At 41.2% G+C, this 16,717-nt stretch overlaps 1 protein-coding gene across 1 annotated transcript in view; it reads right to left on the bottom strand.

Moving 5' to 3' along the window:
* Window positions 1-16,717, bottom strand: part of kcp (kielin cysteine rich BMP regulator) — a 116,485-nt gene that overhangs the window by 57,014 nt on the left and 42,754 nt on the right. The window contains exons 12-16 of the mRNA XM_069909863.1: window positions 14,539-14,606; window positions 12,679-12,775; window positions 10,855-10,937; window positions 7,482-7,575; window positions 5,167-5,246 (exon numbers count right to left, since the gene is read on the bottom strand). Of these exons, the coding sequence (XP_069765964.1) occupies window positions 5,167-5,246; window positions 7,482-7,575; window positions 10,855-10,937; window positions 12,679-12,775; window positions 14,539-14,606 (422 nt within the window). The remainder of the gene's footprint in view (window positions 1-5,166; window positions 5,247-7,481; window positions 7,576-10,854; window positions 10,938-12,678; window positions 12,776-14,538; window positions 14,607-16,717) is intronic.

Below are 16,717 nucleotides of genomic sequence, written 5' to 3'. Positions count from 1 at the left end.
ATCTGCTATACACCTTCTGAACTAAATCCCCAATGTCCCTCGAAAACTGAGGTGCCTTGTGCCTGCGAACATTGGCTTTAATCCTGACAAGAACATACAAAATCTGTACTCTCAAAATTTCACCTTTGAATTTCAGGAATGACTGAAAAAATCCAAAATGTATTGCATAGACCTACTGCTATATTTTGGCTACAAGTATCACCAATGACATTCTTAGATATGTGCTTGAAGTTACTTGGATGGTAGTTTGTTGTGGTGTAGATCCAATGGGTCGGTTGAGTGATATGACGAGTTGTTAATTACAACATTGCATGTTGTGCTTTATTCATTAATGCACCATTGTCAAAGCTTCTTGACAGATTCATGATTTCAACATCGTGTATGTGCACACATGCATGTGAGGGGCAATATTCTGTTTTCCCAGGATCCCAGTAAATCTTAAACATTAAACACCAGTGTATTCTTTCTTGAGACTGTATTTTGCCAAGTCAGATCACCTGGCTGGGCTCCTTCTGCCTGTATACAGACAGAGCATAAAAAGAGAGACTCCAGAGATCAGAACAGCCAGAAGTTAGTTGCAGAAGGCTGAAGAATGGGTACAGGACTGCCTTGAGCCATTGGATTAGTTGGTGTTCAAGAACTCAGCTGAGGACCTGAATGATTTCACCAGGGTCATTACAGGCTTTAAAAAAACAGCTGTTGTTGAGGGTGTCCTCACCAAATTATTCAGGGGTTTCCCTAACCAGTGCTGGATTAACAACGAAATCCAGAACCTGCTGAAAGCCAGATCACAGGCATTTAAATCCAGAAATCCTGAACACTATATGAGGAGCAGATAAGACCTGGGCCAATTGTGGACGAAAATGGAAACAACCAAGTATACCTGACAGCCACAGGAGGGCCTAAATAACATAATGGGCTACAAAATCATATCTGGTGCAGTAGAAGACAGCAAAGCTTCACTCTGAGATGAGCTCAATGCCTTCTATACCCGATTTGATCACAAGAACAAGGAAGGGCCACCCCGCCCCTAATGATCATCCACTGTCAGAGAATGACATGCGGGCTGCCTTCAGGAGAGAGAATCCAAGGAAAGCATCCAGGCCGGACGGAGTACCCAGCTGAGTTCTGAAAACTTGTGCGGACTGACTTGCCAATGTATTCACGGATATCTTCAACATCTCATTCCAGCAGGGCATAGCACCCACCAGTTTCAAACAGGCCTCAATCGTATCCATGCCCAAGAAGAGTGTGGTAACTTGCCTAAATGACAACTGACCAGTGTCGCATGAGTGATGAAGTGTTTTGAGAGGCTGGTGTTGAAGCATATTAGCTCCTGTCTGAGTGGTGACTTGGATGTGTTCCAATTTGCCTAATACAGTAACAGGTCTACGGCAGATGTCATCTCACTGGCTCTGCACTTGAACAGCAAAGGTGTATAGATCAGGATGGTCTTCATCAACTACAGTTTGGCATTCAACATCATTATCCCTTCAAAACTAATCAGCAAACTCCAACACCAGGGCCTCAATTCCCCACTGTGTAATTGAATCCTGGATTTCCTCACCTCCAAACCACAATCAGTAAGAATTGGTAAGAACATCTCCTCCACAATTCATCAGTACCGGAACACCAGAGGGCTGCGTTCATCGCCCCCTGCTCTACTCACTTTATACCTATGACTGTGTTGAAGAGTCTGACGGTATGACAACTATCTACAAATTTGCTGACAATACCACAGTAAAAAGGGGTGATGCATCAGCAATCAGGAGGGTGATTGAAAACTTGGCTGAATAGTCCACCAACAACAACCTTACACTCAATGACACCAAACCAAGAATTTGATTGTGAACTTCAGGAGGGGAAAACCAGAGGTGTACGATCCACTGATCATTGGGAATCAGAGGTGGAGAAAGTAAGCAAATTTAAATTCCTGGAAGTCACTATTTCAGAGGACCTTTCTGGGATCCAACACACAAATATCTTCGTGAAGGAACCATGTCAGTGCTTCTACTTACTCAGGAGTTTGTGAAAGTTTGGTATAACAATGATAACCTTGGCAAACTTCTACAGATGTGTAGTGGAAAGTGTGCTGACCGCTGCATCACAGTTTGGTTTGGAGGCACCAATACCTCTGAGTGGAAAGCCCTGCAAAATGTAGTAGAGGCAGTGTAGTACATCTCAAGCAGAACTCACCCCACCATCGAGAAAATACCATTATCCCCTCTGTATGACACCAAAGGTTCTTGCAAATTTCTAAAGGTGTACCATGAAGTGCATTCTGACTGGTTGCATCACTGTCTGGAATGGAGACACCAATGAATAGGACAGGAAAAGGCTACAGAGGGTTGTAAACTCATTCAGTGCCATCATGGGCATTAGTCCTCACTTCATTAAGGACATCTTTAAGAGGCAGTGTCTCAAGAAAGCAGTTTCCATCATCAAGGACCTTCACCACCCAGCCTATGCCCTTTTCTCACTGTTACCATCAGGAAAGAGGTACAGGAACATGAAGACGCACATTCAATACTACAAAAATAGCTTCTTCCTCGCCTGTTTCAGATTTCTGAACAGACAAGGAACCTGTAAACACTACCTCACTTTTTTGCATTAATTATCTATTTTTAAATATTGTATTACGGAACCGCAATTTTTGCACGTGTAATGTACCATACTGCTGCTGCAAAGCAAATTTTGTGACACATATTCATGATAATAAACCTGATTCTAATTCTGAAATTTTGATGAGCAAGATGGGACTCCATGTGGTGCAATTGGCTCAGCCAATGGACAGCAGCAGATTTCATGCTTTGCCATACCACTAGAAGCTGGTATTGCAAGACTGGGCTTTTTAAATAAAATCTAAAGAGACACAGTCATTCAGGCGAAACAATCACTAATAGCAAGTCAATATCTAAAATAAAAGTCAGTTAAAGCTTCCCTCAATAAACATATGCAATAAAAGTGTAACAGTGGGCTCTTGATGAAGATGCATCAACACAGCTTGGAAATAAATCAGTGAAAAACCTTGACATCATACAGGAATGCATCAAAAACAAAGTATTAAACCATTTACTTTCATAACTAGATTGTGTTAAGCCTCATAGGCTAGCATCCGGTGTTAAATGATGTACAGGAAACTTTATTCTTCATCTAAATCTGCACTGGGAGTGATCAATTTCACACCATTGAAAGCCTGTGCATAAAATTACAGTCACAAAAGTTCTGACAGATAGAAATTAGAGCATTTCAATTACTTTCTCTAACTCGCCGAATACTGACTCTCGTTTGTATTTTTTTGCTTTCACCTTTACAACTCCAGGGAATCCTTATCCAACATTCAATAAGCCACCATCCTCTTCCTTCTTCCAAGTTCTTTTTCACCCTCCCCCCCCCCGCCCGCCCCGACAATTTCCTCTGCAATTTCCTCTCCAATTTCCCTGATATGTCTCTTCCCCCTTTAATCAGTGAAACGGTACCCTCATACAATGATTGGTGTTGTCTTGTCACCTCTCACAAGCAGCTTCTACAAGTGAGATTCCTTCCTCAACCAAGCACCTAAAAAACAGGGAGCAAGGTTCTCCACCCTTACCCCATTCGCACCTTTGCCCCCCAAGGTGCCAATCTCACCCTGGGTCACATGCCCACTCTGAATTCCGACCCTGACCCAAATCCCTCATAATACAACCCCGATACTGACATTTACCCTCAAGACACTCTGACACATACCTTTACCCCCAAATTCTGAAACCACTTTCACCCTTGACTTTTCTCTGGAAACAACACAAAAACACACAGAAATGCTGGAGGATCTCAGCTGATCTCGCAGCATCCATTGAAGATAGAGATACATTACCAACATTTCGAGCTGAGCCCTTCTTCAAAGTATAAGCAAAGAACAGGAAGGTGTCAGAATTAAGACTGAAGAGTGGCAGGGGGAGGAGTCTAGACCAACAAAAGGTGTTAATTGGATATGATAAGAGGAGAGATAAGAATTTATTTTGGCTTTGTGAAAAGAGAGGGAAAAGGAAAGTGAGGGAGAGACAGTGCTGGGGAAAGGCGACAGTGGGAAGAAGGTGGTGTTTTAACAGAAACTGGAGAAGTCGATGTTAAAGCCATCTGGTTGGAGGGTGCCCAGACAGAAGATAAGGTGTTATTCTAATTTGTGGGTGGTTTCACTCTGGCAGAGCATGAGACCATGGACAGACATGTCTGCAAGGGAATGGGATGGGGAGTTTAAATACTATAGGTAGCCACATGGGAGATCCACACAATTGCAGCAGACAAAGTCGAGGTCTTAACCGTGTCTACTTTTCATTTCACTCCACTCTAAACAAAACCTTCTTCCGAACAGAAACATGTTTTGATTCAACACCACCTCCAGTTGGAGCTTGGCCCTGGTTCTGGATTCCCACATGTTCCTTGCTCAGCCTTATCCCAGTCTCAGCCCCTTGACCTCTCAGCCTCTTGGCTCATTTCCTTTTGTTCTAAACATTCATCAGTTGGGGAGCAGGCAGAGCCAGTAAAGGCTCTTTATGCAGAGTAGATGAAGCAGAAACCTGCCTGGTTCAATATTCTCCCCCTCATTAACTGCCTTCACAAGAGCAGCTCATTAAAAACTCTCAAAGACAGCCCCCACAACAGTGAGCCGTCTTTCAAACAACCTCCCTCAACCTTCTACTACTACCCTTCCAAATCCACCCTGTCCCCCAGTCAATATCTCCTGACCTGCCCAATGAATCTCCTGCCCCTTAACTTCCTTGTTGAAACCATTCCACCTGGGACCTACTCAAACCTACTCAACCTAATCAAACTAATGACACAGTGATGGCCCGACCCATCACTACTCCCAATCTACTCAGATTGGGAGGCTAATCCTTCTGGGTTATTTCACTGTCCAGTTAAATTGAGGAAAGTGAATGGAACTGTGAATACCTGTGGTTAAGAGGAAATTTGTGTGCAGCAACTGATAGTAAATTCTGTAGATGTGAGAGAGAAGGTGCTTCTGCTCCTGGTTATCAGGTACGATCTAAGTATGTCCAGTTTACCCACAGGATTTAATTTTTGAGGACAGGGGTTTGATACAATGAACTGCCAAGAAAATGGCAGTTTTCTGGTTTGGTGGAAGTTTAGACAATAACAGGCTGAAAGTTTGTCTCCACTCACCGTACAAGAACATGTCCGGCAGCCATCTGGCGATGTAAATGTCTGGCCGTGATTCAGGATGGCTCCGTCCAGCTTGCAGCCTGGGAGAGCCAACAAAGAAATTCCATCACGTACTAGGCCACATTCATGTTGCAGATCAATGCTTTCCCCTTAGTGGCTTGCAGTAAGCTGCCTATGTCAGCACATTCAACTTCATTGGAAAACACAAGGGGCCAGACAGCATTGCATAAGTGCCACTGGAGATAAAGAGAGTCAAGTGGTAATCATTTTTAAAAAGTTTGTAGAGGGAATAACTGTTGAACAAGGATGGAGAAGGATTCAAGAGTATCTTAGTTTGTGCCTCAGCAGAGAATGTTTGCAGAAGAGAATTGATTTCAACACTGATGATGAAGGGAGAGGTGTGTAATGGGATTAGAGACTGGCAGAGAATGCATAATGGGGATTTGAGACCAAAGGAGTGTGGGATGGATATTAACGCAGAAAGAAAAGAAAATACAAGGGAAAGATGGAGAGCAGCGTTGTGAGGCGTGGGGTGGGGGGGTTTGACGTAAAGAAAGTCCATGGACTTGGAACTCGGGAGAGAATTAGAGAGGGGATTAACAAATGGGAGAGAGTGTAGGAAGGAGATCAGAGATTGAGAAGAGTGCAGTTTGGGGATTATGGAAAGGGGAAAGAGTCCATGAAGAGGACTAAAGATTGGTATAAATGTAGGACTATAATTTGAAGGAAAGTGTGTTTTATGGATTAAAGAATGGCCACAGTGAGATTTATTATTGAAATATTGTTGAGCTGTTGTCCATATATACTTAGAACCATAGAACATTACAGCACAGAAGCAAGCCCTTTGGCCCTTCTAGTTTGTGATAAACCATTTTTTTTTGCCTAGTCCCAGTCCATAGCCCCCCATATCTCTCCTATCCATGTACCTGTCCAAATTTTTCTTAAATACTAAAAATTGAGTCCACTTTCACCACTTCAGCTGGAAGCTTGCTCCACACTCCCACCACCACTCTCTATGTGAAGAAGTTCTCCCTCATGTTCTCACTAAAGATTTCCACTTTCACTTTTAACCCATGTCTCTGGTTTGTATTTCACCTTCCCTCAGTGAAGGCCTACTTACATTTACTCTGTCTATTCTTCTCAAAATTTTAAATACTTCTATCAGATCTCCCCTTATTCTTCTACGTTTAACATTTCCCTGTAACTCAGTTCCTGAAGTACAGGCAACATCCAACTAAATCTTCTCTGCACTCTTTCTATGTTATTGATATCTTTCCTGTAGTGAGGTGACCAAAACCTCACACAATACTCCAAATGTGGTTTCACCAATATCTTATACAACTTTATCATAACATGCCAATTCCTACACTCAATACATTGATTTATAATGACCAATATGCCAAATGCTCTCTTTACAACCCTATCCACCTGTGACATCACTTTCAGGGAATTATCTATTTGTATTCCCAGGTCCCTCTGCTCTACTGCACTCCTCAATGCCCTATCATTTACCCTGTACATCCTTTCTTGGTTTGTCCTTCCAAAATGCAACACCTTACACTGCATTTAATGTCTGCATTAAATTCCATCTGCCATTTTTCAGCCCTCTTTTCCAGCTGGTCCAGATCCCTCTGCAAACTTTGAAAATGTTCTTCACTGTCCACAATGCCTCCAATCTTAGTGTCACCTGCAAACCTGCTGATCCAATTAACCACATTATCATCCAGATCATTGATATAGATGACAAATAACAAAGGTCTCAGCACCGATCCATGAGACATTCCAGTTGTCACAGTCCTCCACTCTGAGAAGCAATCTTCCACCACTAATCTCTGGCTTCTCCCATCCAGCCATTGTCAAATCCAGTTTACTACTTCATCATGAATACGTAGCGTCTGAACCTTCCTGACAACCTTCCTTGTCATAGGCCTTACTAAAGTCCATGTAGACAACATCCACATCCTTTCCTTCTTCAACGTTCTTGGTCATCTCCTCGAAAAACTCTAAGGTTGGTTAAACCCGACCTACCATGTACAAAGCCATGATGACTAACCCTAATCAGATTCTGGCTATCCAAATAATTATATATCCGATCTCTTAGAACACCTTCTAATAATTTACCTCCTACTGTCGTCCTTGAATTGGTGAATATCTTTGTTACGATTTAAACATTGGTGCATACTGATCTGCCGTTATTTGATTGTTGTGTCTGTGTTGAAATATTTACATTGGGTTTGTTGCTGTGATTTTTACGTTTCCCCCCCACCCACCACCCAACCATCAGTTACACGGCTGGATCCTTGGTTTCTTCTCACCTGGGCATCTGGGGCAGCATTGACCAGATTCCTGGACTGGGTGAGAACATGATAGATACTGACAGTGCAGGGGAGCACATCTCACCAAGCTGTTCTATGACAATCAAACATCGAAAATTAAAAAGAAATTTATATAAAACAGTTACATTGAAATAAATATGGTATATACATGGAAGCACTCAAATCCAGTCAAAGATTAAAGAATCGGTTTCTGAAATTTGTCTCAAATCTGTAAGTATATTTCCTTTTATGTGGTCATTACCATCACAATTCAGTCACTTTTCACAACTTACACAAGAGTGAACTTTTTCCCCCTCAATACTATGGAGCATATCTATGCTAACATCCCATTTTAAGGTTGTTAAAATCAGTTTACTTACTTAGGAATTATAGTCAGCAAAAACCACAAACATTTATTTAAGGGAAATTTTCTTAATTTATTAAAACAATTTAAGCAGACATAATCCAGATGGTCATCTTTCTATATTTCATTAGTTGCTCATATTAACTCTACCAAAATGATTATTTTACCCAAACTTTATTCCTTTCTTATACAATTCCAGTCTTCATCCCCAAGTCATTTTTTGATTCCCTTAACTCTATTATATCTTCCTACATTTAGCAAAACAAACAACCTCGGCTGAATAAGCTTCACTTGCAGAGATCTGAAAGGAATGGAGGCTTGGGATTGCCAAACTTTAGATACTATTACTGGGCCATCAATATATAGTTTATCTTGTTTTAGATTCAGTATTTTAATAGATTGGACCGCCCAGTTTGGGTCTCTTTGGAACTGAGGTCGGCCAAGAAGTTTTCCGTTCTATCCTTTTTAGGAGAGCACTTCCTTTCTCTTCAGCTAAAGTTCACAGGATGATATACAGCCCTATAGTAAAATATTCCTTGCACATCTGGTTTCAGTTCAGGAATGTTTTTGATTTCAAAGTTCTTTCCTTATCAAGTTTTATATCATCTAATTATGTATTTCCTCCTTCTTTATATGGTTCAACATTTGTCAATTGGTATGTTAATGATATTCAGGGTTTTTGAGACTTGTTGGTTGACAGTTGTCTCATGTCTTTTGAACAGTTATCAGTAAAGTTCACTTTACCAAATTCACATTTTTTTTAGATACCTGCAGATCAGAATTTTTTTAATAGGTTCAATTACCAAATTTTCCCATGACTTGAGAATCTAACCTGTTGGATGTAATTTTAAAATTACAACCCTCTCAGAAAGGTTTAATAACCTTTATATATTATACATTTTCAAAATCACGTCAGGTTTCCCTTGATAAGATCAAAAGAGCATGGCAGCATGAACTACAATTTTCTATCTCAGACAAAAATTTGGATTTGATTCTTAAATTAGTTAACACTTCTTCACTATGTGCTCAACATTCTCTTATTCATTTCAAGGTTGTACATCAGGCATACATGTCTAAAGACAAATTATCCCATATATTTCCCAATCTAAATCCCGACATGACAGATGTAATGACGGGGAAGTAACCTTTGCACATATGGTCTGGTCTTATCGAGTTCTTGAACCTTATCAGAGGGAGATTTTTTAATGTTTTGTCAATAAAATTACATGTTAATCTTGAACCCAATCCTTTAACAGCTTTCTTTTTTGAGTGCTAGATGATATTAATGGGCTGTTTTCTTTATCTGATAGTCATGTAATACTATTTAAAATTCTTATGACATGGAGAGCTATCATACTTAAATGGAAAGATCCTGTTCCATCCACTTGTACTCAGTGGTTATGTCATGTCTTAATTTAGAAAAGATCAGGTGTATGCTAACACTAATTTTCATAAAATTTGGAATTCTTTTATGGATGATTTTTGTGCTCAATAAATCTGTTTGTCTTGATCAATGAAAATATATTTATTTATGTACAGGTCAACTCTGATGATCTGAAATTGGATTCTCTGAAATCCTCATTTAACTAAAAAAAAATAAAATTTCAGATAAATGAGGATATCTGAAATAAATCAAAAATGCGAAATTTTTTTGGAGCTGAACTGACTATACAGGTTGAAAAAAAATTCACCCAACATGAAATTAGAGCAACGATTGCCCTCATTTCAGGTAACTCCTTCCCTTCTCTCTTTCCATTTCCTCTTTTCCTTTCCCTATCGACTTTTCTCTCCCACTCCTCCTCTCAAACTGCATGGTATTGTCTCCTATCCACAACTGGTTTGAAGAATTCCTTGTCCCAGCGTCATCAAGGAGAGTGGCCTCCTGGGCAGGAGTGAGGACAACATGCTCCCGTCAGCGGCAGGGCCTCAGTGGGGAGGTCTCAGTGATCGGCTGTGGCCAGCATTTTTTTGGTGAGAATTAAACATTATTTTAATGCTTAAAAAGCTTTTCCTTATTGTTTGTTGTTATATAAACACTGTTACAAGTGATTTGCTGTTGCTACTGGGCTGTTTTTAAAAATTTACCAGCTATCTGAAATAAAAAATATTTATCCGACATAGGCGCAGTCCCGACCATTTCGGATAATTGGAGTTGTACTGTATATGGTTTTTCCTTCAGTTAGTAAGGCTTTATAGATTCATCAAAACTATACCACCTTTAATTTTATGTCAAAATATCCCAGGTTTATTCAGTAGGGAATTAGAGTTCTTTTTCTTTGGTTTCTTTTCCTTTTTATCATTCTGACAACATTGTATGAGGAAGGGATGTCATTATTGTTTTATTTTTGGAAATGTACTTTATTCTTCATATTTGCTAACCTTATCTTCCCTAAATAATGTATTCTAAAAAAATGCTCAATAAAAAAATTGAAAGAGAAAGATCAAAGAATCAAGATACACAAGGACACATAACCAGGCACTAAATTCAACTGCTGGAGGAACTCAGCAAGTCTATCCAACTGGATGGCCTTCACATCAACTTTTCGGTTTCCATTAGCCCCCATCCCATTTTTCCCTTTGTCTCCTTTCCTCTAGCTTTGTCTGTCTGTCTTCTTTTCCCTGTCTCCTTTCACCCCTCCCCCAATCAATTCTCACCTTTACTCTCTCCCTGTCCTTTTTATCATATCCAATTAGCTCCCTTTGTCTGATGGTCCCTACTCCTCCCCATCCCATTCTTCCTTTTTCACCAATCTTTTAATGCAGACACCTGTTTTTTTTAAAACTCATACCTTGAGGTAGGGCTCAGGCCCAAAACATCAGTAATGCATCTATACCTCCAATGGATGCTGCAAGATTGGCTGAGCTTCTCCAGCATTTCTGTGTTTTTACTTCAATCACAGTATTTCATCAAATTCAATTTTAGACCTAGGCCAAAAAGCTTGGCTTTTTCTGTGAAGCATCAATGAGCTGATGTCACTGTTCTTCAACATTTAACAATGGTAGACTTACCACACATGAACAGTTCATGCAGGGGTTGGTAACGGATGAGAAAACCTCTCCATTTATATACTGCCTTCCTTCATATTCACAGCCTGTACAAAAGGTACAGAGTCGGTCACAGATATTACAGACAAAATATCTCACTCCTCCCTGATTGCTGAATTTGGCAATGCAGAGGGATTTGGACCAGTAACTGTCTCATGACAGCATCTATCAGGAAATGTTTGAGAATTTGCAAAATTTAAACTCAGGCAGGGCATTTGCAGTCATTTAATTTTAATGCCTATTTTCTAAAATTATTTGATGATGATTTTTCCTGAATCAATTTCCTTGGAGAAAATATCAGCAGAAGGTTTGTGGGTCGTGATCTTTGAAAATAGAGGAAGTCCTGGAAGAATTGCTAGAAAATGGCCTTCCCTTTATAAACTGAATACTGTTATTGTACTTCTGCCAAGGTCCTTTTGATCATAGCATAAAACATTTTTAATTTTTAAAGTTAGACCCATGAGGCCATGCTGCCCGAACACCCGACTTAACCTACAATCCCTGTACGCTTTGAACGATGGGAGGAAACCAGAGCATCTGGAGGAAAGCCATGCAGACACAGGGAGAGCGTACAAATTCCTGAAAGAAAACACTGGATTAGAACCTGGTATGCTAACCACTACACTAACCATGCCGACATCTTGGTGTGGAGGAAGATAAAGGCTAATTGGTTCTTCTATTCAGGACATATTCACAGTGAAGTCAGTGGCCTCAAACTCAGTATACAGTACCTTTCCCCTTTATCAACTAAGATTGGTTGGTCAATGAATATGTGGAAAACCTTTGGTGTTCTTCAGCATCATCGCTGAAGCCTTCTGCTGCACGTTTAAGTTGCTCATGTTGGCCAGGTATCATATAATGCAGCTGGATGAGAGTTTGTTACCTTTGAGAGATTCCAATGGAAGTCTTAATCCTTCAGAATCTACAGGAGCAGTGATTGGACCAGCAATTTTATTATCTCTAAATCTTCCAAGATAAGGTGAGGTTGTAGATAGTTGGGAAGCATAGATCCCCAATTATGATATTGAGCCTCCATTTTCTTATTAGCCCAACAAAAATTATTGATGATTTGTTCCAATATTGTAGGCAGGAACAATTCCAGTCAGTAGCCATGCAAGTTGGCTAAAATACCCCTAACTGATTTAAACTGGGGGCCATGAGGGGACAGAGCTGAGAACAGGAGGGTTTGAGGGAAGGGGTGGAGCAAGGATGGGAAGGTCCTTGGGGCACAGCAAGACCAAGAAGGTCCTTCTGGGAGGGATGAGCAAAGGAAGGAGGGTTGTTGGGAAGAGCAGGGGAGTAGATGGGTCTTTGGGACTTGGGGAATGGTTGGGGGGGGGGGGCGGGGAGAGGATGTGTGAGGATAGGGCAAGGGACTGGACAATTCCATGTCAATGACAATAAAAGTTGGAGTCAGTGTTCCTGGTTGTTAGTGAACCAGGCTCTGCTGGGTAAACTGGGTCTGTCCACCTTTATTGTTTCTGAATTCACTGCCTCAGTTGCTGCTGGGTCCATGCCCTTCAATGTTATTTATGAATGAGATAAACTGTTTGGTCTTTTCTCAATTAAGAGCACAGCGGTGAACCAAGGTTCACAAACAGAAGAGACCAGGCAAAAATACAAATTCCTCCCTTACAGCATAGCAAACAACTAGATAGGTTTTACAGCATTCTGGGAACTTCATGGAACCAACTATTGATTTATTTTCAGATTTTAAAAATGCAAATTAAATTCTCCAGCCACCCAGATCCTAATGAAAGGGTGTCTAAAGTCATCTTTTGAAGTTACCTGGCTGACAGATGGGGCAGCATTCTCCAGCTGGCTTGTATTGGTCTAAACAAAAGAGCTCTGGGCAGGTGATTTCCTCGCAATGAATATTTCCACCCTTTTGAGAAATAAAGAATTAGTCAGAATTATTTTTCATGTGTTTTAATACCTGCACCTTTCTGTATGTGGGAAGACAGAATAAACAGAAAATTTAGCTCAAAACTCTGGGCTGTGGTTTTTGGAGTCTGGCAATGTGGAGAGCAAGTTGGCCTGGGACTGCATGTAGTTTTGCAGAGTTTGTATGAGGGAAATATATATAACCAATGTTTTGGGCTTGTGCCCTACTTTAAGGCATGACTGAAGAAGCTCTTGAAGAAGAGCTCAGGCCCATAATATCAGTAATACATCTTTGCCCCCTATGGTTGCTGTGAAACCTGCTGAGGACCTTTAGCATTTCTGTGGTTTTACTAGGAAGGACAATGTGGCTTGGAGAATGGAGATGGTGGTGAGAAGGAGAATGATAGAGGTTGGAAGCATAAGATTTATGTGAAGAGTTGGTATGCTCTCTATCTGTGGGTAAGGGTGGGACTGCAGTGGGCGAGACTAGATGACTTGCAGAACTATCAATGATAGGCTGAACACTGCTATCCAAAGTGGGGACAGTGGGATCTGTGATGAGCATGTTTCTCCTACAGCAAGGACTGTCCATCTCTCTGCAGTGGCCAGAAAGTAGGGCCCATCCATAGTGGGGGAGACTATCACTGGTGGGCAAATCTTTCCTCGGCAGCTGGATGTGCAATCTACCTGTGGTGGCAAGGCCATTCAGAGCAGGTGGGCTCGCTGGACCCAGTTACCCAGGACAAGTGGTTTAAATATTGGTATTGAATCAGGCAGCCACTTACTGTTGATTACCCTGGACAATGAAGATTGTGCTTCCTGAACACTTTTACGTGTATTTTATAGATTTTGGGCTGTTGATTAAGAAAATCACCTTAAAACTTTCCTATCAAGTACTGTTCATTTTAGATGTAACCTATTTTTGTGATTTCCTGTCTTATTTTTAACATTCAATAATACAAAACCATGAATTGAAATTCATTTTCTGCATTCGCACTTAGACTTCTTCCCTGCTGATCTTGGTGCAGTCAGTAACTGAACATGATGAAAGATTTCACCAGGACATTGCACCCATGGAAAAGCAGTATCAGGGCAACTGGAATTCATTGATGGCCGACTATTGTTGGACGCTGACATGAGAGGCATCAGATGCCGAGTACAAATGAAAATCAGCAGCAAAACATTTTTAGGTCAATTGAACTAACACGACGTGTCAACATCATTATGTGATTAAACATGCAAAATTCAATAAAAGTTAATTTAATATTTCTCCAACTTCCTACGTGATACAGCTAATCTTAAATTATCTTTGTGTTCATCCTAAAGTTGTCTATCGTAATCCCCAATTTTTTTATCAGGACGCAAACCTTCTGAAAAAAATTATTGTCCTGTGCTATCTTTAATTAACAATTTCTATTTAATGCTCTTATAGCCAACTGCTCAAGTCTTTACAAACTACCGACTCCACCCCCTCATACATTGGCTGGATGGCATTTCCCCCAGATCATAAATCTTTCTTAAAAGAAACAAGATCCTGGGGGTTTCAAAGACTGAACTTTCAATCTCTGAAACTCCTTACTTACAACTCAAAAGAACCCTAAAAAAATCAAACAATTAAATGCAAGCTAGAAGTATCAGCTTTCAATGGATTCACTGAATGGGATCTGCCTTAGTCAACACAAGGTGGAATGAGTCTGACCTGGGTGGCTCATCTCAACTTCACTCCACTTTGAGAATAATGTTATGTCACAGGGTCATCCTTACCTCACATGAGCATTGGGTACACATTTCAGTCTTCCAGCTCTCTCCATGAGCTCTTCCATTGGCACAGCCTAAAAAAAACACATTACACAACTACTGAGTCGAGTTACAGGGAAAGATTAAACAGGTTGGCATATTAATCCTTAGTGCGTAGAAGAGTGAGGAGAGACTTGATAGAGGTTTACAAAATTATGAGGGAATAAACAGAGTAAATGCAAGGAGGCTCTTTCCACTTAGATTGGGAGAGATAAATACGAGTGGACATGCCTTTAGGGAGAAAGGTTTGGGGGAACCTCTTCACTCAGAGAGTGGTTGGAGTTTGGAACAAGCTGCCATCCGACGTGGTAAATGCAGGCTCACTCTGAAGTTTTAAGAATATATTGGATAGATACGTGGATGGGAGCGGTCTGGAGGGTTATGGAATGGGGGCAGGTCAGTGGGACTAGAGGAATTATGATTTGGCACAGAGAAGAAGGGCTGAATAGTCTGTTTTCTGTGCTGTAGTTTTCTATGGTTTCTAACTATGGGAGTAGGTTAACACAGAGACAAAGAAGCCAACAGGCATGGCCATACATACACATACACAGACGATTTTTATTTGACAAAAGGATTCATTTTTACAGGAGTAAGTCTGTGTAAGTGGTTGCAGTGCAGATCAGTCATGAACTAATTAAGTGGTGTAGGAGGCTGAATGGTCTTGACCAACACATGAACAGAATGAACATCAAGCTCTGAGCAAATTGATCAATAGGAATTGTTAATTATTTATCAGTACTGCTCTATACTGAACATTGTGCTTCTCTTTTCTATCTCTTAACACCATTTTCCATATATACACATGTAATAGTCGACCCCCCCTTTTTTTTGGCCTAAAAATTTTGTTTTTTTCCCATAATACCCATGTAAAAGTCAACCCCTTTATATTTGGCTCTGACTGTTGTTAGGTCTGCTTTGTTCATGAATGAGTGAGTCAAACACCAGACTGAGTCGAAATCAAGGTTCTTTGTTCTTTATTGCCAGATTGTAACACTTGCAACTAACAGTGTTAGTTGGAGAAGGCGCATTCTGCCGTTATCAGCAAGTGGTGTTTTTTATATACCTTAGGATACGTACTTAGTAAATTATCATACCATGACATTGTCCACTGAATAAACTGTTGCTATCCTTCTCTGCTAGTTTCCTGCACATCAATTTGTCATCCCCACTCTTATCTTGAGTCAAGGTCACAACTGCATCTTGTTACGGCCCAGCACTGGGTGACTCCTTCTACATTCCCAGCTCATGATGTTTTTACCTAACACTGTCCACCTAACCTGACCTCCTAATTGCCCAACTACCGTAACTCCACTCGCCTAGACTGCAGACCTTCGCCTCACCGCCCACCCACTGGCACTCTCAACACCACATCCATGGATCCTCAGCCTGCCCACCAGGGGTCCCAAATACCCCTACCACAAACTCTCTCCTAAGCCCCAGCAACCTGCCCATCCGAGCTCCTGATGCCTCAAAAATGGCCTCACCACCCCAGTCTCGGCCATCCAAGATCCTGCTGCTGAGACACTCATGCCTCTATTAAACAACAGTCCCTTCCCTATCACACAACAGGCACCACACTGCATCCTCCAAGCCGATCACAAGCCTGCCACACTCCCAGAAACAGACAAGCATCCTCTCCCCAGCTCAGTGAGCAGGCAGGGCAGGAACAGGACCAGGTATTGAAGGAGTGGAATGTCACCAGGGATATAGGCAGCAGTGCCCCATAATTGATAGAGGGTTAAGGGTTTGAAGTGGGTATCAAAGGAAGGTTGGGAGGAAGTCAGAGTGGTGAAGAAGTGGCAGTCTCAAAGAGAAGAGATTCTGCAACAGAGGGCCAATGTTTATAAGGCAGAACGGTCTCCACTCATCATGGTTTTCCATGCCAATGGATCCAGGCCTCACTGAGAATGTCAGGTTTCATGTGGGCACTCCCTGTCATTGATGTAGCTACCCTGCATAAGGCAAATCAATAGGGAGATGGCGTGTTCAAGCAAGGGTGTGAGTACCCTTTCTGGAGGGGAGAACTGGAAGAGAAATACCATCTTCATGGAGTGAACTATGCCACCAAAAATAAGCCAGTCCACATCTCACTGCCTCCTCCATAAAATAACTCACTGGTTCACTCTAATACTGAATCAACATGCTA

The sequence above is a fragment of the Narcine bancroftii genome, chromosome 13 (genome assembly GCF_036971445.1).
Source record: "Narcine bancroftii isolate sNarBan1 chromosome 13, sNarBan1.hap1, whole genome shotgun sequence".
Lineage (NCBI taxonomy): Eukaryota > Metazoa > Chordata > Chondrichthyes > Torpediniformes > Narcinidae > Narcine > Narcine bancroftii.
Note: the sequence above shows the minus strand (reverse complement) of the source record. Positions and strands in the feature narration are given on the sequence as shown.